The 27,213-nt window shown below is 34.0% G+C and overlaps 1 protein-coding gene across 1 annotated transcript in view; it reads left to right on the forward strand.

The window, feature by feature from the left end:
• The first annotated feature begins 9,242 nt into the window (after positions 1-9,242).
• LOC149420300 (putative G protein-coupled receptor Mth-like 1) overlaps positions 9,243-27,213 on the forward strand; it is a 122,145-nt gene continuing 104,174 nt past the window's right edge. Inside the window, exon 1 of the mRNA XM_089636079.1 lies at positions 9,243-9,468. Within this exon, the coding sequence (XP_089492205.1) occupies positions 9,286-9,468 (183 nt within the window). The 5' untranslated portion in view covers positions 9,243-9,285. The remainder of the gene's footprint in view (positions 9,469-27,213) is intronic.

Consider the following 27,213-nt stretch of genomic DNA (forward strand, 5'->3'; position numbering starts at 1 on the left):
CAAGGTAGGTACCAGCACTCCATTTTGGACTGCTAACTTCGTTTTTTTGGACAAATTTTTGTTAGCGCCAACTGCGTTCAGTCCTGCGTTAATGGAGTTACCTTGTTCAAACATATTCTCTAATTTACTACTGAAAATCGCATCTACGCACAGCCTGCAGCGTGGCTTCCATGTTGCCTCTCCTGCTACACTGTTTGCATAAACATTGTACCAAATGTTTGTGCAAACAGTATCGCAGGAGATTAGCAGTACAGCAAATGCACAACTTTAATGAGCTTCACGCTTTCACAGACCGTGTAGTTTTGTCGTGAGTGGTATATATATGGACTTAGCTCGGCGACAGTTAGCACGCCTCCATGTCATGTCTCCCTTTTGTTTCTATTATCAATAGCAACCCCCCTACCCTATCCTATCCATATACAGAACATCCAGTGTTTTGGAAGCCAGATTAACTCTTTTCGAACCCCGATTCTTCAGTTTGTCTCTTTGTAATAATAATAATAATTGGATGAATTGTATAGCACATTTTTGTGCAAAATCACATCAAGGGCGCTGTACAACTTTATAATACATTTCTACAGTGATCTATGTTATTACTAACTATTTATGGAGATAATATACACTACAATACTTCTTACCTGGTAGGTCACTTGAGATTATCACTTAATTAACATTATCTAATTGTTTATTAGAGAAATTTAGATACAGGATTTAGGACATAATTGGAAAATTGAATACAACTGGACTTTCTCTCAGGAATGGTATATTTAATTTAAGGGTATGACAGCTTAAAAAGGTAAGTTTTTAGTTTAGACTTGTCTCCAATAACCAAATGTTTTCAAAACATCGGACAAAAACAAAAACATTGGGTCGGAGTCACAACGCTTTTTGTTTTCCACCGACCACGAAAATATTTGATTCAATGTTTGTGGTAATATTGTTGCTGAAGGCGCTGCCTTTTTCATTCAAAACTTAAATTTGAATTTGAGGTTAAAATACTCAACCAAACTGAATAATTATTTTTTTAATCAAATGGCGTAGCAAAAAGTATGGATATATGCTACTTCATTTAGTTGTGTTTCAAATTATAAAATATGGACCGTTAAAGTTTAGAGGAACGTTTGGCAATTATTTGTGACTTAATGGTAATCACTAAGACCACAATCTTACATTTTTACTATGAAAATATATATTTTTTTGAATTTATTTATTTATTAACATACAAGATAATTATTTAAATTAACATAATAAATACATATTTCAAATTATAATTAAAACATATTTACCTTAACGAGGGTCTAACACTCGTGTGTAAAGGAATGTATGAATTATTAAAAAAAATATTTTGATGTTTAAATTTAACTTTCAAACAACCGATTTACGTTGATACACAAATTGGTCGTATATAAATTTACATAAAAAAATTCATATCCAAAAACGCCCTTTTTACGATGTTTTATTTTTTTATTTATATTTACATAGTAGATTACGAAAGATTATTTTTTTTAAATTATCATTGACTCACAATAAAATTTCAAAGCTGCGTCTAAAATCTTTAATAACTGAGTTCCTTAATAGCCTATATATTCTAATTTAAAACACAAATGAATAAAATAGCATACATCCGTACTAGATATTTTTTATGCTATTTGATTAAAAAAAATATTTCTTCTGTTTGGTCAAATATTTTGGCATCAAATCCAAATTTAAGTTTTGTATGAAGAAAGCCGCGCTACGGTTCCTCAACCACTGCAAGAATCTCGATGTAGTATTTCTTGACTAGAATGATTTCATTGGGGCGTGCTCTTACTTATATTGATGTCTTTGGTGATCCTGATGATAGCCGACCTCCGAGAGGAGAGGACCCCGTCTCTATTATAATATGTGAGAGTACCTAGTTAAGGCAAGCCTCGAGCAACAATATTACCGCAAACATTAATTTAACAAAATTAAATGTTTTTGTTTTCTATGGTCAATGGAAAACAAAAACGCTGTGGCTCCGACCCAATGTTTTTTTGTCCGATGTTTTGAAAATATTTGATCGTTGGAGACCAGATTAGAGGTCCACATAAGTTTTTTGAAAAATACTGCAATGGCCTGAAATCCTCACTCCATTTCGGAGAATGATTCCATGGAGGTACCTACTCACAGTTGACGATTTTGATTGCCCTGGTAATCAGAGATGTGCTTTATTTCAAATAAATCCATTTCAAATGTAAATGCAAAATGCAAAATGGGGAATTTTTCATTTTGCATTTTAAATGCTTTTCTAAAAACCATTTTGCATTTTGCATTTTAAATGCTTTTTTCCAACATTCTTCCTACTATCTCCACTCATCTGTTTTTCATAAGTCCCAAATATCAGTTGGTCCTCAACCTCGCTATGAGAGATAATTTACATTTGTCAAGTTGCTCCCTGGTAGGAGCCCTAGCAATTGAGTGATACCATTACAAAAAATACTGATTCGAATACTGAACATGGGGCCATGACGCTGTAATATCAAAAGTTAGATAGCAGTTTCTATGTTTTTACGCTGGCAACATTAGTCCCGCGCAAATTTTTTGTGGTTTCATAATATGTAGTCGTGGTGTTTTTGGATTTACCATCATGTAGTATGTTTGTTCTACATTGATGTCCATTATTAAATGACAAAATTGTTTAAAAATTCTATAATTATTCTAATTGTTTGACCTGACAGACCATTTTGCATTTTCAATGCATTTTGAAAACAGGTATTTTGCATTTTGCATTTGAAATGCTTTTCTAAAAACCATTTTGTATTTTGCATTTTCAAATGGAAAAGTTTTGACCCATTTCCATTTTGCATTTCAAATGGTTTTGTGTACCCATTTTGCATATCTCTGCTGGTAATAACCAACTTCCAATAGGAGAGTGCATCAGAAGAAAAGGACATTTACATGACAATGTAGTAATTTATCTCTCTGTTTGCCAATATCAGTCAAGAAACAGAATCCACACAATAATTACAAATATTTATAATTTGCAAATATAACTTTTTTATAATATTATTTACGCTCAACACCTGCGCTGCATTATTTAAGATTAAAAATAGTAATCTACTGTAGTAATTCAATACTTATTTTACTTCAAGTTTTTATCACTGGAATTTCCGTGTTTTAATGACAAAATGAAACGTGTTGTTTTTTAATGTAATCTTATTTTTAGATTCCAGTGCCAAGTAGTAACAGTTAAATCGTGTTTTACATATAATTCTTCTATGGAAATACCGGAAAACAATTCCCTTCAACAGGAAAATATAACAGTTTTCATAATACAAGCAAGATAAATAAATTGAGTCAGAAAGCGTACAAAAGAATGATAAGAGACTTACGCTAATCTGTTACGCAATGAAGAAAATGTACCTACAATTCGATACTTATAAATAAATATTTGATTAATTATTTGAATGCATTTTTCATGCACGTACAGGTTGATAATGAGGAAGCGTAACACGACAAAATACACTAAAAATCAATCACGATAATAATTCTTTTGGCCGTGAAATGATACGATATGATAGGATTGTACCACCCCATGAGCACTCCTGTCCCGGTGCTACCGGTACACCAGGGGACACTGATTTGTTAGGACTAGGAAAACGTTCTCTGAGGATGGGAAGGAGGTTAGAGTTATACCGGCAACCTAATAAGCCAATATTGGAATTTAAGATGGGCAGGAATAAAGGAATTGGTTGAGTCTTTCTTCCTCGTTTCTTCTGTTTTCCTTCTTCTTGCCTCTTCTCGGCTCTTTTTGTTTCTTCTTGGCTCTTCGTGCTTCTTCTTGTCTCTTTTTATTTCCTCTTGGCTCTATTACGTTGTTCCTCCCTCTCTTTCTGTTTATTCTTTCGGTTCACTATTCTCCGAGCCTGTTTCGTTCATGGTATATATTTTCTGGGTTGATACTCGAAGGTTGGCTTTGTGTTTCGCTATTTATTTCCATTCTTCCAAAGTTTTTTCAAAGTACATCATGTTATATTATATATAGCTTGACCCTTCTTTGCTCTTCTTTCCTCTTATTTCGTCTTGTCTCTTCTTTGTCTTTTCTTGTCTTCTGTTAGCTCTACTTGTTTCTTCTTGGCTCTTGTTAACTCTTCTTGCTTATTTTTATCTATTCTCTCCCCGTCTTCGCTTTTCTTGGTTTTTCTTGCGGAGTCCTGTATGTTGACTCTTCCTTGACTATTTCCGTATCTCCTAGTCTATGCTTGCATTTTCTTGCTTCTACTGGCTGATAAGCCAACACAGGTACTTTGTTATACTTTTTCATTCTATCCCTTTTGTCATTATCAGTATATTCACCTTTAAATTGTGGCTCACAAGCCAACACAGATACTTTGTTATACATATTTAGTTTGTAGAATGTTATTGTTACCAACTTTAAGAGTATTTGCCCAACTGTAATTTTAGTTTAAATAACTGTAGGGTTTATTTTTGTAATAACTTTGGAGGTTTATATTTACAATACATTAATAAGTTTACATGTATTTTTTAACCGTAATTCAAAGCTGCACATTTAGATAAAGTAATTCCCCAGTGAGATGTACGGCTATTTTATTGTAATATAATATTTTATTAATAAATAAATAATTACATAGGGGTACAAAAAATTTCATATGTTAAATCATAATATCAACTACTAGCTGAAGTGAACAAGGCGTTGCTTGACTTTTCTCTACTTTCAATAAATATAATATCCATGTATTATATATTTAAATCTTCCGGAAGAAATTCTCTAAATGATAGTGAAAACCCTATCAAGCTTTTTACATAGTTTAGAAGAACTAAGCGCACAAACAGACAGATGCGCATAGTGACTTTGTTTTATCCTATTTAAAGATACCAATGTATTGTCACGATTACGAATTTACTAAAAGTTTATCAGGAAAATAATCCCGTTATGAATAATCAGCATAAAACAATGTGATTCACAAAAAAATTTCAAAGATAATGTAAAAACTTGGATCAAAAATAAGTATAGGGCCTTCACCGGTGCATTCACCCAAATTTGCAGTTATTGAAGTCACCACATTATTGAGAGAATACATCTTAATACAAGTATAGGTATGTTCAAAGGTATTAGGAACTAACACGAAAAATTCTGCCTCAACACAGGCTAGCCTAGTGAGGCGGTATTTGAGAAACCTCAACTAACTACACTTTTATTTTCTTTTTACCTTCATCATACTATTGTTTGTATTTTTCTGTTAATTTTATAACCTTAATAAAAGTTACAAATCAATGTACACCATAATATGTATTTATAGTTGTAATTTGTAATGTGTAAAATTTCCTAAATAAAGATATTATTATTATTATTATTAATCCTGTAATCCCGTCTTTAGTTCATTATGATGTGGGATGTTTGACCAAACTATTTCCGAACATTCCACAACATTCCCGAATGTTAGAATGTTATGAACTGTTCTTGAATTTCTAGAGGGCGAAACTTCCAGCCGTCATATCTTTAAAAGCACGCCCTTCAGGTAAAAACAGGAACCTTCTTCAAGGATGAGGGATAAAGGGCTACCACACCACAAAACTCCCTTGATACTACCGGGACTCGTTTCTGAGTTTTAGCTGGACGCACATTGTACACTTACTTTTATAATTTATATTGATAATTATTATTATTGCAAGAAATTGTACAAAATATTGTAAATAAGCGCTGGTATCTTAACGGTAAACTGAAAACAAAATTCCCAACATTTCTGGATTATTGAAACGAAGTAGATATCTAATCGTTTAAATATGAATACATTATTCTGTCATTGAATTACATAATCTTATCATTATTATATATTATTTTAATTAATTTTATCTAGATATACTTATTATCTAAAGGAAAAAAATGAGTATTGCCAATTTATTAAAAAATCTATTCAAATTATTCGTAATCCGTTCAAAAATGGGATTTTTGCGCCTTTAACGAATGAATTGATAGGTTTCCTGATAAACGTTTAGTAAAATACGAATGTGTTATCACGATGTTGGAACACGTGTTCATAATAATCCTTATATTTGCATGAACACGTATTCTGATTTAGAAATGGTGTTTACCTATATGGAAACTATGTTTTACTAGCGCATACCCGCAAAATTCACGGAAATTCAGAATTTCGAAACCATTCCAATTTTAAAATGATAAATAAAATAATTTTCTGCTAAAATATTTTTTTATAGGCAGGTACTTAGTCGCTTGTCTGAATTATTGACACAATCATTTCCACTTTCGAGAATGAAGCCTAAATTTATTTATAAATTTTATATTCACCTCACTAGGCTGTACAGTGTAAAGGCAGTGGTCCTATGTTGCCACCCGGTTGGGCAGCATTGTGAGGCGGGTTAAGGAAGGGGCTGTAGGAAGGAATTTATTAAGAGGAAGCCACAAGCCAAAAATGTGTATATTCTTGGTATACCTTATATTGTAGATAATAGGCATTAAAATCGCTTGACAAACGGAGTCTAAAACCGTTCGATTTCAAGCAAATAACTGGTTTTTATTTATTTTGTAAATAATTTTATAAGAAAGCAAAAAAGTTAATCAAGTGAAACTGTCACAGGTAATTTTAGGTATAATACTGTATTTTTTAAGTTTTTTCCTTTAGGCGTTCATAAATTTCTATTGAATAAATATTTTTTTTGTAGTTTAAATTTAAATTTTTTAGTGAGTAATTTTTTTTTTATTTGTATTCTACTCAAGCGAAGCGATAGGAAAACCTTCAATTTATCTAAAGCATATTTTTGGTATTCATAATGTACCTACATCAATTCGTTATGAAGATTAATCAAAATAGTGCTTTAGCATTGAGCTTCGCCTTAATGAGGGTCTTGAAGAGGTCCGGATTATATGAAGGAGGAAAAATTGATGACGGTAACTCGTTCCACATACATATTCAAAACAAATCAGAGAGCATTAAACTAGAGTTACAATCACGACTCATAACCGAAATTATTAAACTATACAAAATTACAATTGAAAACTTTATCGTATTACCTGATTTATTGCAAAATAGTTATTAGAGACAATAGTTATTTCAGCCAAAACAATATCGGCCGGCCCTGAGCCAAACGGCATCTGATGAAAGAAAAAACTTCGAGGGCGGTTAGGTATTATCAGCGCCTTGGCCACTTGGATCCTCAACTCCTTGGCGTCTTAGCAAGTCAGCGCCCGGAGCTGACTGATCCAATTGCGCCTGCACAGGGCCGGCCCTGTAAACACCTAATTCTAAAGATCACTGAACCGTGCTATACAAAGTTGACAATTTATGTTCTAATCACATTTATCTAGAAAACATAATATTCTGTAGGTACCTACCTGCACGCTGTAATAAATTGTGCAGAACCTAGAATAAATAAACGCCAATAGACAGAACTAAAACTGAAACTACATTCCTGAAATATTTCATAATCTGAAACAAAATCAGAATCACTCCAATTTCACGTTGACCAGTGTTGCTAGATGCACAGTTTGAATGTTTTTTGGGTCATGTATAGCTCTATGTTTAAAAAAAAACTGAATAAGACATAGTCTTTTGCCGGTCACAAAATGTATGTACTTGAGTAAGATACGATTTTTAGCAAAGGTCGCGAGGGGAAATGCCGAATTAAGGAATACAGTTTTTGAACTGGGTTCCGTGTCTGTGTCTCTTTTTCTTGTATATTGTAATTTAATAACTATTTTAAGAAATACAAATTTAAGTATTCCTATTTCGAGACGGACTGTAGGTTGTTGTATTGGTGTTACACAAAGATAATATATTCCATTATCTTTGGTGTTATATAATGATTTCCTCACTTTCTACTTCATAAGAAGCGTACCTACTATCCAAGGTGGATATTTTCAGTTGCGAACTTACCAAATACAAGAGGTCCAATGAATATTTCTCTGATGGTTAGTGAATAATGTTATTCTCTATTGTTTATATTTCTTATATGATTTGATTTATATCTACAATCTCCATGGCTATAAATGTTTTGTTTTGTAAATTTTCGTTTTATAAAACTTTATGTTTTGTATAAATTTTTGAATTCATATTCTTTTCTTACAAATTTAATTTACTTATTCCTTATTTCATTATGCTGTCTCAGTAGAGGTAAAGTCACAAGGAGGAAATCTATAATTGGATTTAATTTGGCTATATTATACTTATGTACAAACTGACATAAATGTAAACTGTCGATTTCCCGAAAATTAATAAATAAATAATTTGAATGATTTCCCCATCTTCATGTTTAGTTAGCCACATTTTATGTCGTTATTGAACTTTTTATCTCCGTGGTGTTTTTATTTTCATTTGAAAGGGTGTTATATAGTTTTGTAGCATGGAAATTATGGTTTTTTCTGGCCAAAAGATGCATTTAATTTTGAGATGTTCTGCATGTTTTCTTAATGTTAATATGTTATGTTTTACTAAATAATATGAATACATTTATAAAATAAAATTAATACATTATAATGTAACTAAATTAGGCACCTAAATTAATTACTGTTGTAGAAAAAAATAAATTATCGTATTTGCCAGAGAATTTCTTATCCCTCATCTGATGTGTCCAAAAAAACTTGTAAAAAGTTTTTTAAATTTAATATTATTATTTTATTTAAATTGGAGTTCTTCAAATAAACTTGATAAAACAAACATTTTTGTTGTTTTTTCCTTTTTTTCCAATTTTTTTTAAATGATTGTTATGAAGGAAGCATTTTTATATCCTTCAAAACATCTGAAAACATCATAGTCTTTTATTTTTGAGGTATTATGCCGTGTATTTCATTTCAGTGTTCATCATCAGGGCAGATGTGTAAGCCATCTGCCGATTACGCAACTGCCCTGATGATGGATACCGTAATGCAGTCCGTAACGTTGCTTAAAGAAGGAGATAGCTCAACATAACATAACGCCTCAAAAATATACAAATATAATACTTTTGGCCCTGAAAATCTCAAATCATATGGTAAAACAGGTGTTTTTTTACCCCTGAAACACCTTTTTTTATTATTATTGAGATATGGCATCACTTGCGCTGATAAAAAATTATCTCCACCTGAAAACTGAAATTCCTGAAACGATTTCTGATTCGAGTTCTACAACTGCTATGTGATTCATTCATGACCCACACCAGAGTCCAAGGAAAGGGGAAGGGGTCGGGTCTCAACAGAATCAGCGGCGGGGAATACTGAATACAACAGTCAGTCGTCCAGTTTTCGTTCTCAGTTCGGTTTTATCCGCGTTACGCTTTAGACCTGTGTTCAGTTCGGTTCAAGCCGCCGTGATGGGAGGACGCGTAGCGAGATGTGACAGAGTGTTGTGCGGTGTTTTGGTGTTGGTGACAGTGGCGTCAGTTCTAGTGTCAGTGTCATCGGCCTGCGCCCCCGTGTCAGAGGGGGCCCGCCCCCGTAGGATGGCCCCCGAAGAGTTTCCGGAGGTCTACAATAATTCCCTGGACCATGATAAGGTTAGCAAACTAAACACATTACTTATAAACTTTACCTGTGTTATTCGTTATTTCAAACTCAATTCGTAAAATATCAATTATGTAATCCTATTTCTATTATTATCTGGAATCTTTTTGAACAGTAGATTACGTGAGATTACATGTGCCATTAACGTCTTATAACGTAAAGTACATATCCTAATTAACTTACCTGTATATTTATCTTTTTTCAAACGCAATAATTTTTTATGTGCTAGTAACGTACTACGTATTGCAATGTACCGAAACTCATAACAACTTTCCTATATTATTTATTTAAAAAAAAATTATGTGCATATTCTTTTTGTTTTGTTTTTTCAGTACCTATGTAGGTATTTAAACAGAATCACTTACACAAGTAAAGTTTAGATTACGTTAGGCGGAATTTACGATTTGCAATAAATTATTTATTTCAAACATACAATATGTTTCATTCTTTACAATTTTACGGTGGTAATTATCTGAAATCAACGGATACCATTATCTACGTAACGTAATATCAGACTTACATACATATTCATAACCACTTATTCTTTACTATCCGCTGTTTATTTTAGAATACACCAAAATTACACCACTTTACCAATACATTATAAACCTCAATGAACCTAACCTCAACTAAAATGGCGTTATTTATAAACATTATTTTTTAAAGCGCAGTGCAATTATATTTGAATACATCTAATAGAGATATTTACCTGTAATCAATTATATTCTAATTTACAACATTTACTCGTACCTGTAGTCAAAATTTTCATCACAAATATAATCATCTTATCGGTGATTACGTTTAGACAAATATTAATACGAATAATTTATGTATGTACTTTGATAAACTCACACCTGTATTATTTTTTTTAACACACTTATATTGTACTTCATATCACGACTCTTTTTTGCGTAGTTTTTTTCCGATTCTTGTTAGCTAGCTGCTGTATTTACGATCATTATAAATTACTATCGCAGACCCGTGACAAATGACGATATATTAATTAGGATTGGCTTTTTCTTTTTTTGCTATCTTTTTCAAATTTGTAAATTTAGAGCTCGACTGTTGCGAACTTTTGAGTCTCATCAATTTAAGAGTACTTACTCGATACAAATTTCGAAACTCGACAAATTTTGTAGCAAACTCGCCAATTCCTAGCCTACATTGTTTACAAATGAATGTACCAATGATACCAACATGTTTAATCTTTAATGTAACATTTTTGAAGTTTAAAACATACTTGTTATTATTTATGACAATTTCATTTTTATAATTTTTTTTATTTTATCCAATTGTAAACCATTCTAAATAATTAAAAAGCCCCATGGGCATATAAAGAGTAAAAAAATAAATTAATAATAAAGGATTTGTGAAGCTGAAAGCATTTGTGAAAAAATAACCAAAAAAAAACTAATTGTTTTGACTATAATATAAGTATCTTTATAATATTTTCCCTTATCAGGCACAAGAGCTCCTCTTTTCTGATAAGGTATACATGACCAATTATGAACCTTAATATTATATTTTGCAAAATATGTATGTATTAATGTAACCCATATGATTTTTATTAAAATAATAAAAAATAAAAAAAAACTATTTTGCAATTTTCGACCTAGTTGCATCATCTCTTGGGCCGGCCAGTGACCAATTGCAAATTTTTTTTTTTCTATATGAGGATTTAACCTTCCACCCCAAGGACTGGAGTCAACCCAGCTAACAACTAAGCCAAATCCCAATTGGGTAGAACCTACACTTATTTCGTATATTAATTGTTATAATGTCCTTTCAGAGAAATGCGTATATTTCTGCGTGTGTGTATGTTATTCCACCAAATGTAGATTGCATTGTCATTTCTATCGTCGGAAAAATCATATTTTTCTAATTGCGCGATCTATGTTGCTTCTTATATATTTTCGTCAAAACGTGTCAAAAATTTAAAATCTTGGCACAAACCAATATCTATAGACAACGAGTCTATCTGCCGAATTTCAGCTCGATCGGATATCGGAAGTGGGTTAGTTCATTCATTACCGAAAACGAAGTTGAAATTCAAAAGATGTATTTGAAAAAAAGTATTATCGATATACTCACTCCACACCACACATCCTATTACACTCAAAAGTCACGAGCCGCCACTTGTAGTAACCTTGACAACGAGCAAAAATGTCTTTGTATGAATCAGTAAAAAGTGTCAGGCGTCATGAAATTTGCACTTCTTTATTCCTTCCGGTATTTCCATGTGAACCCAAAAAAAAATATTTTCATAGTTTCCATTATTTGAGCTATAGAGCTTTAAACTATCAATACGTCTGTTAAAGCCATAGATAATATACAATTTGTAATATTTTCAATCTGTTTAAGAAACAAGATTAAAAAAACACATTTTGAAAACTGAGATTTGCAATGAAAAATTATTGCGGCGAAACCGGGTAGCAAAATTGGTAGTATTTTAGAAGAACTAAGCGCACAAACAGACGCGTAAAGCGACTTAATTTTATGCCATTTAGAAAAGATAACCGACAAATGGTAAAGGTATGAATTCATTTTTCTCCGATGTTTTTAAAATTTATTTACTTAATAATATATGTATTGACAACATTTTTCAATTATTTTTCCTTGTCAAATCTATTTTCGTTTTAACTTGAAGGTCGTATTTCGAACGTCATTGCCAGAGTGTCTACTTAAGAATAATCTAATTGAATCAATTATTACAAATTGTATGTATTTGTGATTTTAAATAACATTATATCGTTGGTCTTACACTGTTATTAATTTCTTTCTGATTTTAATATCGTGTTATAAATACACTTCAGCCATTTTCTGTCGCCAATACATTTAGTATGTTTAAAACATAATTTATTTGTTAGACCGGTTAGTGGCTGATTTTACAAACGCGTCGGGTTCCTACCGCCGTCATTGCCGAATCATTTCCTCTGCTAGCTAAATTCTTCATCATTGCACAAAGTATTCCGCTTAAATAATGGTAGTAGGGGTTTTTCAAATGTTATTAGTATTGTCAGATTATTCTAAATCTGTAAATATTTCGTTGCAAGTATGGGTTGTTTCGCAGAAAGATAATTTTCATGTGATGCTATTATCCAAATACTTTGTGACAGGCGGCCCATGATGATATAATAACAGAACTTGAATAGAACTTTCACAGAACTAGAAATTTTAAATTTGATAATTGTAGAAATGATCAAATTCTGCGAAACAATCCGTCCTAACATTGTTCCACATTATCTCTCTTAAAAAAAAGTGTATTTTACTCTCGAATGGTGAGCTCTGGCGTCATGAAGTTTGCACTTTTTTTCTAAATGAAGTTTCAAGGCAAATTCAACTATTTTCAGATCAAAACGTAATTTCCATCATGAACCATGGAGCTTTGAAATATACATTTCCGTGTTTAAAAAAAAGGTACTTACTCCAAACGCAAATCATTATTTTTTATTTGTTACAAATATGTGTATTAACTTTCACTCAATTAGAAAATATACTCATGAAACTCAAGGGAATTCACACTACAACAGAATGCAATATAAATATAATTTTATTTTATAATTATTCTACTAATCCGTAAGGTGAGTTCCAGGAGCTTTTGTTTATGGGAGGGAGTATATATACATACAAAAATAAAGCATGTTAAAATCAACTTCATGAATAATAATTTTAACCTGTTATGTTTAATTTTCATAATACCACTATAGCTTGTCTCAAAAATCGTTGATGGTTTTTTTGAAATTTAATATACTTCTGAAACATTATTTCGTAATCGGATATCGTTTACCGAGAATCCATTATTTAAGTCGAATCTTATTACAATTCTTAAAATCGAGTCAAGCTGATAACAGTTGCGATCCACAGATAAATAATTGAATTACGATTACGAAGTACTTTTCTGAAATCAAACTAAATGGAGTTTTTGCTTCCGACTCGATAGCTTCCCTGATAACCAGTATAATAAATATCCCCAATGTGAGCATAAATTACCAACGTTTTAATAATATTAAAATTATAAATGTATTTCATCTGCTGATTCAATTTGATTAGTGAAACACTCGGAGTGCACTTGTCATCACTCGTCACCTGCAATCATATTGTAAAAACACTTAACCTTCGCATTACTAACATTTAATCTGAAAAACTTTATATGAGCTTTACTGAGAGATAATAATATAATTTTTAGCTTATTTTTGTGAAAATAGTCTGAGTGCGCTTTACAAAGATATTTAACTTCGTAAAATAGTAGGTTATAATTACCAAACTAGATAATTGACAGTATTGTGGTTGTGGTTAGTGGTTCGCTATGTTTGGTGACTTAGCAGGGGTGCCCGGGTTGATGAGGTGAGGATTGCCTAGGTCTTGACGGCAGATGCGTCTGCCCACCTACTGTGTGCCGGGCCGGATTTGAAGAGATTGGTTGAGGGAGATATTTTTATCTCTCCAGCAGAACTCTCTCGACCCATCCCAAGGGATTAATTCAAACGTCCGTCACTCCCGGACACACTGATACCAATATTCCTACTCACCCCTCATACCTTGTTCCTCCCAGATATTCTTCTCCTTCCTTTTCTTCAAAAAAACTCACCACACATAGACATATGAATATTAGTAGACCTGCCCTAAGTGATTAAAAGCGTATTATCCCCACTCCCCATACCGGTTCCATTGGAGCCGGCTGTGCTCGCGTATGGCCTCAAGTGAAATTTGAAAACGTGACGTCATCATTCTTGTGCGAACTATGGTCGAGGCATCATCGGTTCATTTTACGAAATAACACGGCAAAATGTTGACTTGTACTGTGAAAACTTGTAAAAATAGATTTGAAAAAGAGAATAAACCCAATTGTCGTATTACATTCCATATATAAGCATTATTTTACTTTATTTTAAGCATATTCACATCGTATAATATAGATCAGTTTTAGAAACATATACTATCACATCGAGAAACGTCTGGACGCGAAACACAAAGCTGGTTGGTTGCTGGGAAGTAAATTATGAACATTTATAAAAGTGTCTTAACTAAATACTTAAACGAAATATTCGACTCTGAAAATAGAACCGAATTTTTTTGCCGAATTTGGACTTCGCAAATTTGTTCATAACGTGGCGAGTAATTTGCGCTCCCATGTAAAAATGTCTATTCATTCAAAAGCAGATTTTACTTTTAAGAAGTAAATGGTGATTTTATAATGCGAGATGCCTATTTTCTGTCAGCTAAACAACAATCGGAAGTCGGGCGAAGCGAAGCGAAGTTGCCCGAAGCGAAGTGAAGTTCGTGCCCACACTATCGTATTCGGTCAACTTCGATCAACTTCGCAAGTAGTGTAGCTGGGCTTTAAAGCGGCCGCTACACTACTCGCTTCGACGCTTCGACGAAGTCCTCGACGAAGTTAGCCGAAGTTCGAAGTGCGTGCCCACACACTCGTGCAACTTCGCGAGTAACTCAGTCCAACTCAGTCGTGATTGGTTTATTTATGTGTTCGAACTTCGGGACGCTTCGAGTCCTTTGACTCGGCCCATTTACCGACAACAATCGGAAGTCGGGCGAAGCGAAGCGAAGTTGCCCGAAGCGAAGTGAAGTTCGTGCCCACACTATCGTATTCGGTCAACTTCGATCAACTTCGCGAGTAGTGTAGCTGGGCTATAAGGTTTATATACAGTAGCATCTGGTCACACTTTCTTCATCTAATTTCAGAACTCCGAGAGCATAGACGTCCGTCATAGTAATATACGTTTTAAATTATGTCGCGTATTGCATAAATCCGCTGTAGTCGTGTTCAGAAGAGTTCTTAATAAATAATATTGGCGCAGCCGATAGTACGTTCTATTAATAATTGAAAATAGTTTGTAGGTACACAACGTACAGAGGTTGTGAAAATAGTTTGTAGGTACATAACGTACAGAGGTTGTTAAAAAAGTGTGTAGGTACATAACGTACAGAGGTTGTGAAAATAGTTTGTAGGTACATAACGTACAGAGGTTGTGAAAATAGTTTGTAGGTACATAACGTACAGAGGTTGTGAAAATAGTTTGTAGGTACATAACGTACAGAGGTTGTGAAAATAGTTTGTAGGTACATAACGTACGGAGGTTGTGAAAATAGTTTGTAGGTACATAACGTACAGAGGTTGTGAAAATAGTTTGTAGGTACATAAAGTACAGAGGTTGTGAACATATTCAGATGTGTGATATAATATTATAATAGAGACCTCTCTTGGAAAAACTTTTTTTAATTACGCTTTTAAATGTGTAACTATCGTTATTTATTAATTGTTCGGGGAGTGGCTTTTAAGAGTAACGTTTAGGAATCGAGGTTTTAATTTGTAAACATTAATTTATTGGAATCGCGAAACATCTGTTGCGTCCTTTCAGGAGAAATGTGACAAGATCAGTCGAAATCCGACCATCTGAAGTCTAAATATAAAGATAGGTCCTGTAGTGTTCATAATTTGAACTAATGTAGATTTGATTTGCCGCGTATCTATGAGAAGAGATGATAAATATAAGCAGACGGAAATGATAATTTAATTTCGTTATCTACACAATATGGGACTGCTATATTGTAGTTAGGAACCAGTATCTACGAGTACAATAATGATTGCGTTCTTTAAAAATGTGTTCCGTGAAATTCTACACTGTCAATGGCAAATAACTGATTAGTGATTACGATTACTTTTATTGGAACTAATCCACGATGCAAACACAGAGCTAAACAATTTGAGACGCTATTGCGATTAACGGTGCGCGTAGACCGGATTCGGTAGTTTTGTTAGAGTGTTGGAGGTTGAAAAGTTGAACCTATTTTTTCGCTTCATGTCTCTAAATATAAAACATCATTATATATACACGTGTATTTATATCACAAATAAATAAAACAAAGAATCGAAATGTTGTTTGAAATGGCCTTAGCCGTGCTTAGTGACCCGATATGAATAGCCGGGTACTTACCAACCTTCAACTTGTGATGATTTGACTTGATCACGATGTGATAATGTATTCGAAATTTACTAAAAGTTTATCAAGAAGCCTGCTAATTCATTCCAGTCTCTAAATAGTATAAAATAATGTCGCTATTTGTATCTGCATGTTTGTGCGTTTAGTTCTTCTCAACTACGCAACGAATTTTGATAAAGTTTTGACTATCATTTATAGAATTTCTTCCGTAAGGTTTCTGTATATAATAAATCCATATTATATTTATAGAAAGTTGAGAATATTCTAGCAGCTAGTTGTCAATAATATGAAGAGATTCTTAACCCTTTCCGGACGAATCCCGTGCACTGCGCGGCAAGCATATTTGGTTAGAGTGGTAATAACGCCGCGCACTGCGCGGGACAGTGTCTAGCTTGTTTGAATACATTTTCTGAGAAATCTGGAGTAAATTCGCCCTTAATTATGGAATTACAAATTATCCATTTTTTCTGACACATTTATTTTAAAATACGTATTTCTCCAATATTATTTGAGTCTCATTTTTTGTCTATTGCTCACTCGTAAGAGAATTATGACCAGTATATACTTGGCGTCCGAACCGGTATGTTTATCTACCAGCTCGAGGGATTAGTACACAAGTATACGGTGACCGTCTTGCATAAATCTTGAGACGAATATTATTTTCGTCGTTAATTAAAAAAAAGTGATATTGTAAAATAAGTTTGTTTGGTGTTTTTTTTTAAATAATGCCACGATTCTCTAGAATATACCATATAAGATATACCTCACATTATTTCGTCTGATTGAAAATCCATTGTTAACAGACCGTTTGCTATCTCTAACTCTATGTGAGCCTGATCTAAGGAGCTAGCAGCATTGATCCCGACGTACACGAGTGGAACACCTGTTCACAGATGATGTTGGCTTCGTGAAAACGGGCCGCTTCCACACATTTTTGTGTAAGACTGCTTGTATGTAAAACGAGTTACCGGCATCTGTTTTCTTTCCTCCTTCATATAATCCGGGCCTCTTCAAGACCCGTATTAATAAATCCCTTCCTATAGCCCCTACCTTAACCCGCCTAACAACGCTGCCCAACCGGGTGGCGACATAGCTCCCTGCCTTTACACAGTCAGGGGCGCTCTTGTGGGGTGTCGCATAAAAAAAATGTTATTTATTTTTAATGTTTAATTTTTTTAAGAGAAGATCGCAGATCAAACTATTCTATTATACTTTAGTCCGGGAGTAAAATGCACTAATTGATGATTCAAATGTGTATTTGTGTAGAATCAACTCCCGGTGCAGTAAGTGCACTTTACCTCCGGACACTTGTATGTTGATACTGCTCATGTCCTGCAGCCGTCAATTCATTAAAACAAAATAATAATGTGGTCAACCAAAAAGCTTAGGACGGGTTGTTTCGGAGAATTTGAACAATTCATCAAATTTCAACGTTCATTTCTGGGTTCTGTGAATGTCTTATTCAAGTTCTGTTATTATATCATCATAGGCTAGTTGCATGACAGATCTGAAATAATAACAGAACTTGAAAAAATCTTTCACAGAACTGGAAAATGAACTTTGAAATTTGAAGAATTGTTCAAATTCTCCGAAACAACCCGTCCTTAGTGTCCTACATGGTGAACAGAGAGATATTACCGCAAATGCGTAATTAAACGTGTATTTTAAGGTTTTAGAAAAAAAATATGACAAAAATAACAAAACATGTGGAATATTTACCGTCCCCAAAAGGTTAATAAATTACTAATACTCATTTTTCTTCGTGTAGTTAAAATATAGAATTTACGGCGGATCCCTTAGAGTTATGCATAACATAAGAGAACACGCTGTATGCTTTCCAATAGCATAGCCTTTGAATGAGCTGCCCTGTGAAATTTAAGTACCCTCTCAAACGCCACCTTCAACGTAAAGATAAGGAGGCAATTTCTGCTTCCACCAACTTAATTCTCCGCTTTCACCAATCTTAACTCATTTCCTCTCCTTTCTCTACCCTTTGCCTTCCGCGCTTGAAGTCAATTAAATTTTAATTTTTACTACCTTCGCACTACGCTGACGAAAAAGCTACCTAATTTTATTTACATTTTCAAGGCTGGTTGAAAGAAATTTCTAGGCAATATATTTTTATAGATAGACTAGTGGGCCCCGGCAGACATTGTCCTGCCACAGACCGCCTTCTACGTAGACCGCATTTTATGTAGACTGCCTTTTATGTATTGTCGGATATTTTATACATTTGACATACATAGAATACAAGTCACGTCCATCATAGAAATTGTTTTGCCGTTTCATTTGATATCGATCATTTCAGCAGATTGTGATTATTGTTCACTACTATAAAAATAAGTAAAAATGCAACCGGTACCGTTCTATTCTCTTAAAACTGCCTTGAAGTATGTCTTTCACAGTTTTACAGATTGCCGTACGAATACAATCCATAGAAAACACTTTCGTTATGTATATTTTTTCATTTTTCAATATATTCAAGTGTAGGTAATAAATAAAATGAAAATTCTTAATCGATAAGGAATAAAAATTAAATGTTCATTCATTTTTAAAAGTGAACGATATGTAGGGTGACCGGATAATTCATCACAGTGATAATTCATCACATCTTTAAAAAGTTATATAAAGTCATGGAAAGTGATGAAACAAAAACTTTATTAACTGGGTTAAGTAGGTTAGGTTAGGTTAGGTTAGGTTAGGTTAGGTTAGGTTAGGTTAGGTTAGGTTAGGTTAGGTTAGGTTAGGTTAGGTTAGGTTAGGTTAGGTTAGGTTAGGTTAGGTTAGGTTAGGTTAGGTTAGGTTAGGTTAGGTCAGGTCAGGTCAGGTCAGGTCAGGTCAGGTTAGGTTAGGTTAGGTTAGGTTAGGTTAGGCTAGGTTAGGTTAGGTTAGGTTAGGTTAGGTTAGGTTAGGTTAGGTTAGGTTAGGTTAGGTTAGGTTAAAAAAATATTTCATCTTTTCTAATGACTTTATATCACTTTGTAAAAGTGTGTTGAATTGTCACTTTGTTGAGTTATCATGGAACCGATATGTAGATATAATATTATGTTAACACTCGATTATATATTAACACTCGATTCTCGGCCCGTCAGAGTTTAATCAAATATGGGACTTCAATAAACGAGTGATCGCTCACTCAAATAATTTTTTTAACAATACCTAGTTTTTTGAGTTCCCGTCATATTTGAATTCGTCAACATTCGGCATGCATTCGCCGGTTCTCGGCTGATGCGGACGTTTGATCAAATTTAGGACTTAAATAAATGACTAATCAAATAATCTAAACATTTTTATATTGCCGAATTTGTGACGATATCAAATGTCACAGAAGTTCAAACAAGTAGGTCTTAATAAATTATTCATAATATTAGCGCTACAAAATGAAATTATTTAAGTGCGCCTCCTAATTTATGGAAATTTATGATTCATTTGTTAAGACTTTTCCGTACAGCAGATATATACAGAACACAGAGTGACTCTTACTTAATATTACTTACTTCTGACGGCCATTCAGCAGTTGCGTCTCGTGACTTTTGGGTGTACTAGAGTGTTAATATTACAAAAAATGGTATTATTGATGTTGTTGTAGCCGAAAACGTCTTCTTTTTTATTCTTCGAAAATTCGGTTTTTGTATGAAGATTTTCAGGAAATCCGTGCGGCGCACGGCTTACGGCACTAAAATTTTCCTGAATAATCGAATTTTCGAACATTTTTTTGGACTAAACAACATCAGTAGTGTAATTTTACAATCTTATCACTCTTCCACACTAAAAATCACGAGCCGCCACTGCCATTCAGCTCTTAGAGAGATTTATTTTTATTTATTTACCGCCATTATTTTATCTTATACCATTAGGTTGCCACATTATTGTACTCGATTTTAATTTAGAGAAAGAAAAACATTATGGAAGTTATGATACCTTTTTTGTGATACACAAAGGCCCAACCTTTTAGACAGTGAGTGTATAGCATCACCAATCGAGGTATGTATATTGTGGGAATGTTTTGTGGCTAAAGATAGTGGAAGGTGAATATGAATGTGTGGAAGTACTGGATGTTCAAATCTGGTCACCAAACACGGCTAAGCCATTTCAAGCAACGTTTAAATATTGAAGGGTGGTTTTTACCAGGGCGATACTGATAGTATCTTACACTCTAGAAGTCTATTTCCACTGAGTAAATTGATTCACTGACGCTTTCAATTACAAGAATTGTGATCTAAACCAATTTAAAAGTTAACCAATGTCGCCTATTATATAAGACTTTTTGACTTCTAGACTTCAAAAAAACCAACGAAATTGATTATTTGTTTAATAAATATTTTCATTATTTAAAATATTTTCTTCAATTTCACCCAAAGTAAGAAAAAAATGGCTTGATTCGGGCACACGGACACGCCCACAACACATTTTTACATAAGCAACTGCTGGCAAACAACAGATTAAAAAATCACAAAGTAACTCAATCAATATTTCACATCAAGCCGAATATACCGAATAGAACTAAAATATTATATTGTATTTAACTGAATATTAAAAACTTATTCCTTCAGTGAAAACACAGCATCGGAATTAATATTCAACTAATTATTCTGTCGGAGAAAGTGGAAACAAATCGTAATAATTATTATTCCATTTAAAAGTTTAAATGAGTTATAATTTTAATCTCGCATTAGTCTACTAATTCTACTTTTGTTTACATCAAAGTTTGCCATGGTACCCGTATAAATAATGTTCGGATTTCATTGGAAATAAGTAAAGCGAAACAGCGCACCCATGTAAATAAGTTATTTGTTAATATATTACTTACAGGTGAGTCAAAGTTCTACGCGTTGTTATGGGCATGTTGGGAAGTATTCTATTATCAGAATAATCTGAGATAAAAAGCAAATATCACAATGATTCTGTACAATGTTCTATTCCGATGTGTTTTAAAGAGAGTGCCTATGGTTGACATACTTTAGTCTGGCCATAACAACAGACAAAATAACAGAAGTGTAGTTATGTATGAGGCAATGTATGAATGTGGAAAAAGCAAACAGTGCACTGTGCACGCCAAGACAGAGAGAGATGTGTACCGATGCGATCCATCCTCTCTGTCTATTCCTGCAGGGAAGGGTTGTGATGGTTACTTAGTTCAGTGTGTTTTGTATTATAACCATAGACATATGAATATTAGTAGACCTGCCCTAAGTGATTAAAAGCGTATTATCCCCACTCCCCATACCGATTCCATTGGAGCCGGCTGTGCTCGCGTATGGCCTCAAGTGAAATTTGAAAACGTGACGTCATCATTCTTGTGCGAACTATGGTCGAGGCATCATCGGTTCATTTTACGAAATAACACGGCAAAATGTTGACTTGTGCTATGAAAACTTGTAAAAATAGATGTGAAAAAGAGAATAAACCCAATTGTCGTATTACATTCCATATATAAGCATTATTTTACTTTATTTTAAGCATATTCACATTGTATAATATGGATCAGTTGTAGAAACATAATATACTATCACATCGAGAAACGTCTGGACGCGAAACACAAAGCTGGTTGGTTGCTGGGAAGTAAATTATGAACATTTATAAAAGTGTCTTAACTAAATACTTAAACGAAATATTCGACTCTGAAAATAGAACCGAATTTTTTTGCCGAATTTGGACTTCGCAAATTTGTTCATAACGTGGCGAGTAATTTGCGCTCCCATGTAAAAATGTCTATTCATTCAAAAGCAGATTTTACTTTTAAGAAGTAAATGGTGATTTTATAATGCGAGATGCCTATTTTCTGTCAGCTAAACAACAATCGGAAGTCGGGCGAAGCGAAGCGAAGTTGCCCGAAGCGAAGTGAAGTTCGTGCCCACACTATCGTATTCGGTCAATTTCGATCAACTTCGCAAGTAGTGTAGCTGGGCTTTAAAGCGGCCGCTACACTACTCGCTTCGACGCTTCGACGAAGTCCTCGACGAAGTTAGCCGAAGTTCGAAGTGCGTGCCCACACACTCGTGCAACTTCGCGAGTAACTCAGTCCAACTCAGTCGTGATTGGTTTATTTATGTGTTCGAACTTCGGGACGCTTCGAGTCCTTTGACTCGGCCCATTTACCGACAACAATCGGAAGTCGGGCGAAGCGAAGCGAAGTTGCCCGAAGCGAAGTGAAGTTCGTGCCCACACTATCGTATTCGGTCAACTTCGATCAACTTCGCGAGTAGTGTAGCTGGGCTATAAGGTTTATATACAGTAGCATCTGGTCACACTTTCTTCATCTAATTTCAGAACTCCGAGAGCATAGACGTCCGTCATAGTAATATACGTTTTAAATTATGTCGCGTATTGCATAAATCCGCTGTAGTCGTGTTCAGAAGAGTTCTTAATAAATAATATTGGCGCAGCCGATAGTACGTTCTATTAATAATTGAAAATAGTTTGTAGGTACACAACGTACAGAGGTTGTGAAAATAGTTTGTAGGTACATAACGTACAGAGGTTGTTAAAAAAGAGTGTAGGTACATAACGTACAGAGGTTTTGAAAATAGTTTGTAGGTACATAACGTACAGAGGTTGTTAAAAAAGTGTGTAGGTACATAACGTACAGAGGTTGTGAAAATAGTTTGTAGGTACATAATGTACAGAGGTTGTTAAAAAAGTGTGTAGGTACATAACGTACAGAGGTTGTGAAAATAGTTTGTAGGTACATAACGTACAGAGGTTGTGAAAATAGTTTGTAGGTACATAACGTACAGAGGTTGTGAAAATAGTTTGTAGGTACATAACGTACAGAGGTTGTGAAAATAGTTTGTAGGTACATAACGTACGGAGGTTGTGAAAATAGTTTGTAGGTACATAACGTACAGAGGTTGTGAAAATAGTTTGTAGGTACATAAAGTACAGAGGTTGTGAACATATTCAGATGTGTGATATAATATTATAATAGAGACCTCTCTTGGAAAAACTTTTTTTAATTACGCTTTTAAATGTGTAACTATCGTTATTTATTAATTGTTCGGGGAGTGGCTTTTAAGAGTAACGTTTAGGAATCGAGGTTTTAATTTGTAAACATTAATTTATTGGAATCGCGAAACATCTGTTGCGTCCTTTCAGGAGAAATGTGACAAGATCAGTCGAAATCCGACCATCTGAAGTCTAAATATAAAGATAGGTCCTGTAGTTTTCATAATTTGAACTAATGTAGATTTGATTTGCCGCGTATCTATGAGAAGAGATGATAAATATAAGCAGACGGAAATGATAATTTAATTTCGTTATCTACACAATATGGGACTGCTATATTGTAGTTAGGAACCAGTATCTACGAGTACAATAATGATTGCGTTCTTTAAAAATGTGTTCCGTGAAATTCTACACTGTCAATGGCAAATAACTGATTAGTGATTACGATTACTTTTATTGGAACTAATCCACGATGCAAACACAGAGCTAAACAATTTGAGACGCTATTGCGATTAACGGTGCGCGTAGACCGGATTCGGTAGTTTTGTTAGAGTGTTGGAGGTTGAAAAGTTGAACCTATTTTTTCGCTTCATGTCTCTAAATATAAAACATCATTATATATACACGTGTATTTATATCACAAATAAATAAAACAAAGAATCGAAATGTTGTTTGAAATGGCCTTAGCCGTGCTTAGTGACCCGATATGAATAGCCGGGTACTTACCAACCTTCAACTTGTGATGATTTGACTTGATCACGATGTGATAATGTATTCGAAATTTACTAAAAGTTTATCAAGAAGCCTGCTAATTCATTCCAGTCTCTAAATAGTATAAAATAATGTCGCTATTTGTATCTGCATGTTTGTGCGTTTAGTTCTTCTCAACTACGCAACGAATTTTGATAAAGTTTTGACTATCATTTATAGAATTTCTTCCGTAAGGTTTCTGTATATAATAAATCCATATTATATTTATAGAAAGTTGAGAATATTCTAGCAGCTAGTTGTCAATAATATGAAGAGATTCTTAACCCTTTCCGGACGAATCCCGTGCACTGCGCGGCAAGCATATTTGGTTAGAGTGGTAATAACGCCGCGCACTGCGCGGGACAGTGTCTAGCTTGTTTGAATACATTTTCTGAGAAATCTGGAGTAAATTCGCCCTTAATTATGGAATTACAAATTATCCATTTTTTCTGACACATTTATTTTAAAATACGTATTTCTCCAATATTATTTGAGTCTCATTTTTTGTCTATTGCTCACTCGTAAGAGAATTATGACCAGTATATACTTGGCGTCCGAACCGGTATGTTTATCTACCAGCTCGAGGGATTAGTACACAAGTATACGGTGACCGTCTTGCATAAATCTTGAGACGAATATTATTTTCGTCGTTAATTAAAAAAAAGTGATATTGTAAAATAAGTTTGTTTGGTGTTTTTTTTTAAATAATGCCACGATTCTCTAGAATATACCATATAAGATATACCTCACATTATTTCGTCTGATTGAAAATCCATTGTTAACAGACCGTTTGCTATCTCTAACTCTATGTGAGCCTGATCTAAGGAGCTAGCAGCATTGATCCCGACGTACACGAGTGGAACACCTGTTCACAGATGATGTTGGCTTCGTGAAAACGGGCCGCTTCCACACATTTTTGTGTAAGACTGCTTGTATGTAAAACGAGTTACCGGCATCTGTTTTCTTTCCTCCTTCATATAATCCGGGCCTCTTCAAGACCCGTATTAATAAATCCCTTCCTATAGCCCCTACCTTAACCCGCCTAACAACGCTGCCCAACCGGGTGGCGACATAGCTCCCTGCCTTTACACAGTCAGGGGCGCTCTTGTGGGGTGTCGCATAAAAAAAATGTTATTTATTTTTAATGTTTAATTTTTTTAAGAGAAGATCGCAGATCAAACTATTCTATTATACTTTAGTCCGGGAGTAAAATGCACTAATTGATGATTCAAATGTGTATTTGTGTAGAATCAACTCCCGGTGCAGTAAGTGCACTTTACCTCCGGACACTTGTATGTTGATACTGCTCATGTCCTGCAGCCGTCAATTCATTAAAACAAAATAATAATGTGGTCAACCAAAAAGCTTAGGACGGGTTGTTTCGGAGAATTTGAACAATTCATCAAATTTCAACGTTCATTTCTGGGTTCTGTGAATGTCTTATTCAAGTTCTGTTATTATATCATCATAGGCTAGTTGCATGACAGATCTGAAATAATAACAGAACTTGAAAAAATCTTTCACAGAACTGGAAAATGAACTTTGAAATTTGAAGAATTGTTCAAATTCTCCGAAACAACCCGTCCTTAGTGTCCTACATGGTGAACAGAGAGATATTACCGCAAATGCGTAATTAAACGTGTATTTTAAGGTTTTAGAAAAAAAATATGACAAAAATAACAAAACATGTGGAATATTTACCGTCCCCAAAAGGTTAATAAATTACTAATACTCATTTTTCTTCGTGTAGTTAAAATATAGAATTTACGGCGGATCCCTTAGAGTTATGCATAACATAAGAGAACACGCTGTATGCTTTCCAATAGCATAGCCTTTGAATGAGCTGCCCTGTGAAATTTAAGTACCCTCTCAAACGCCACCTTCAACGTAAAGATAAGGAGGCAATTTCTGCTTCCACCAACTTAATTCTCCGCTTTCACCAATCTTAACTCATTTCCTCTCCTTTCTCTACCCTTTGCCTTCCGCGCTTGAAGTCAATTAAATTTTAATTTTTACTACCTTCGCACTACGCTGACGAAAAAGCTACCTAATTTTATTTACATTTTCAAGGCTGGTTGAAAGAAATTTCTAGGCAATATATTTTTATAGATAGACTAGTGGGCCCCGGCAGACATTGTCCTGCCACAGACCGCCTTCTACGTAGACCGCATTTTATGTAGACTGCCTTTTATGTATTGTCGGATATTTTATACATTTGACATACATAGAATACAAGTCACGTCCATCATAGAAATTGTTTTGCCGTTTCATTTGATATCGATCATTTCAGCAGATTGTGATTATTGTTCACTACTATAAAAATAAGTAAAAATGCAACCGGTACCGTTCTATTCTCTTAAAACTGCCTTGAAGTATGTCTTTCACAGTTTTACAGATTGCCGTACGAATACAATCCATAGAAAACACTTTCGTTATGTATATTTTTTCATTTTTCAATATATTCAAGTGTAGGTAATAAATAAAATGAAAATTCTTAATCGATAAGGAATAAAAATTAAATGTTCATTCATTTTTAAAAGTGAACGATATGTAGGGTGACCGGATAATTCATCACAGTGATAATTCATCACATCTTTAAAAAGTTATATAAAGTCATGGAAAGTGATGAAACAAAAACTTTATTAACTGGGTTAAGTAGGTTAGGTTAGGTTAGGTTAGGTTAGGTTAGGTTAGGTTAGGTTAGGTTAGGTTAGGTTAGGTTAGGTTAGGTTAGGTTAGGTTAGGTTAGGTTAGGTTAGGTTAGGTTAGGTTAGGTTAGGTTAGGTTAGGTCAGGTCAGGTCAGGTCAGGTCAGGTTAGGTTAGGTTAGGTTAGGTTAGGTTAGGCTAGGTTAGGTTAGGTTAGGTTAGGTTAGGTTAGGTTAGGTTAGGTTAGGTTAGGTTAGGTTAAAAAAATATTTCATCTTTTCTAATGACTTTATATCACTTTGTAAAAGTGTGTTGAATTGTCACTTTGTTGAGTTATCATGGAACCGATATGTAGATATAATATTATGTTAACACTCGATTATATATTAACACTCGATTCTCGGCCCGTCAGAGTTTAATCAAATATGGGACTTCAA

The sequence above is a fragment of the Hesperophylax consimilis genome, chromosome 10 (assembly GCF_061612785.1).
Source record: "Hesperophylax consimilis isolate HC1 chromosome 10, BYU_Hcon_1.0, whole genome shotgun sequence".
In the NCBI taxonomy this organism is placed as follows: domain Eukaryota; kingdom Metazoa; phylum Arthropoda; class Insecta; order Trichoptera; family Limnephilidae; genus Hesperophylax; species Hesperophylax consimilis.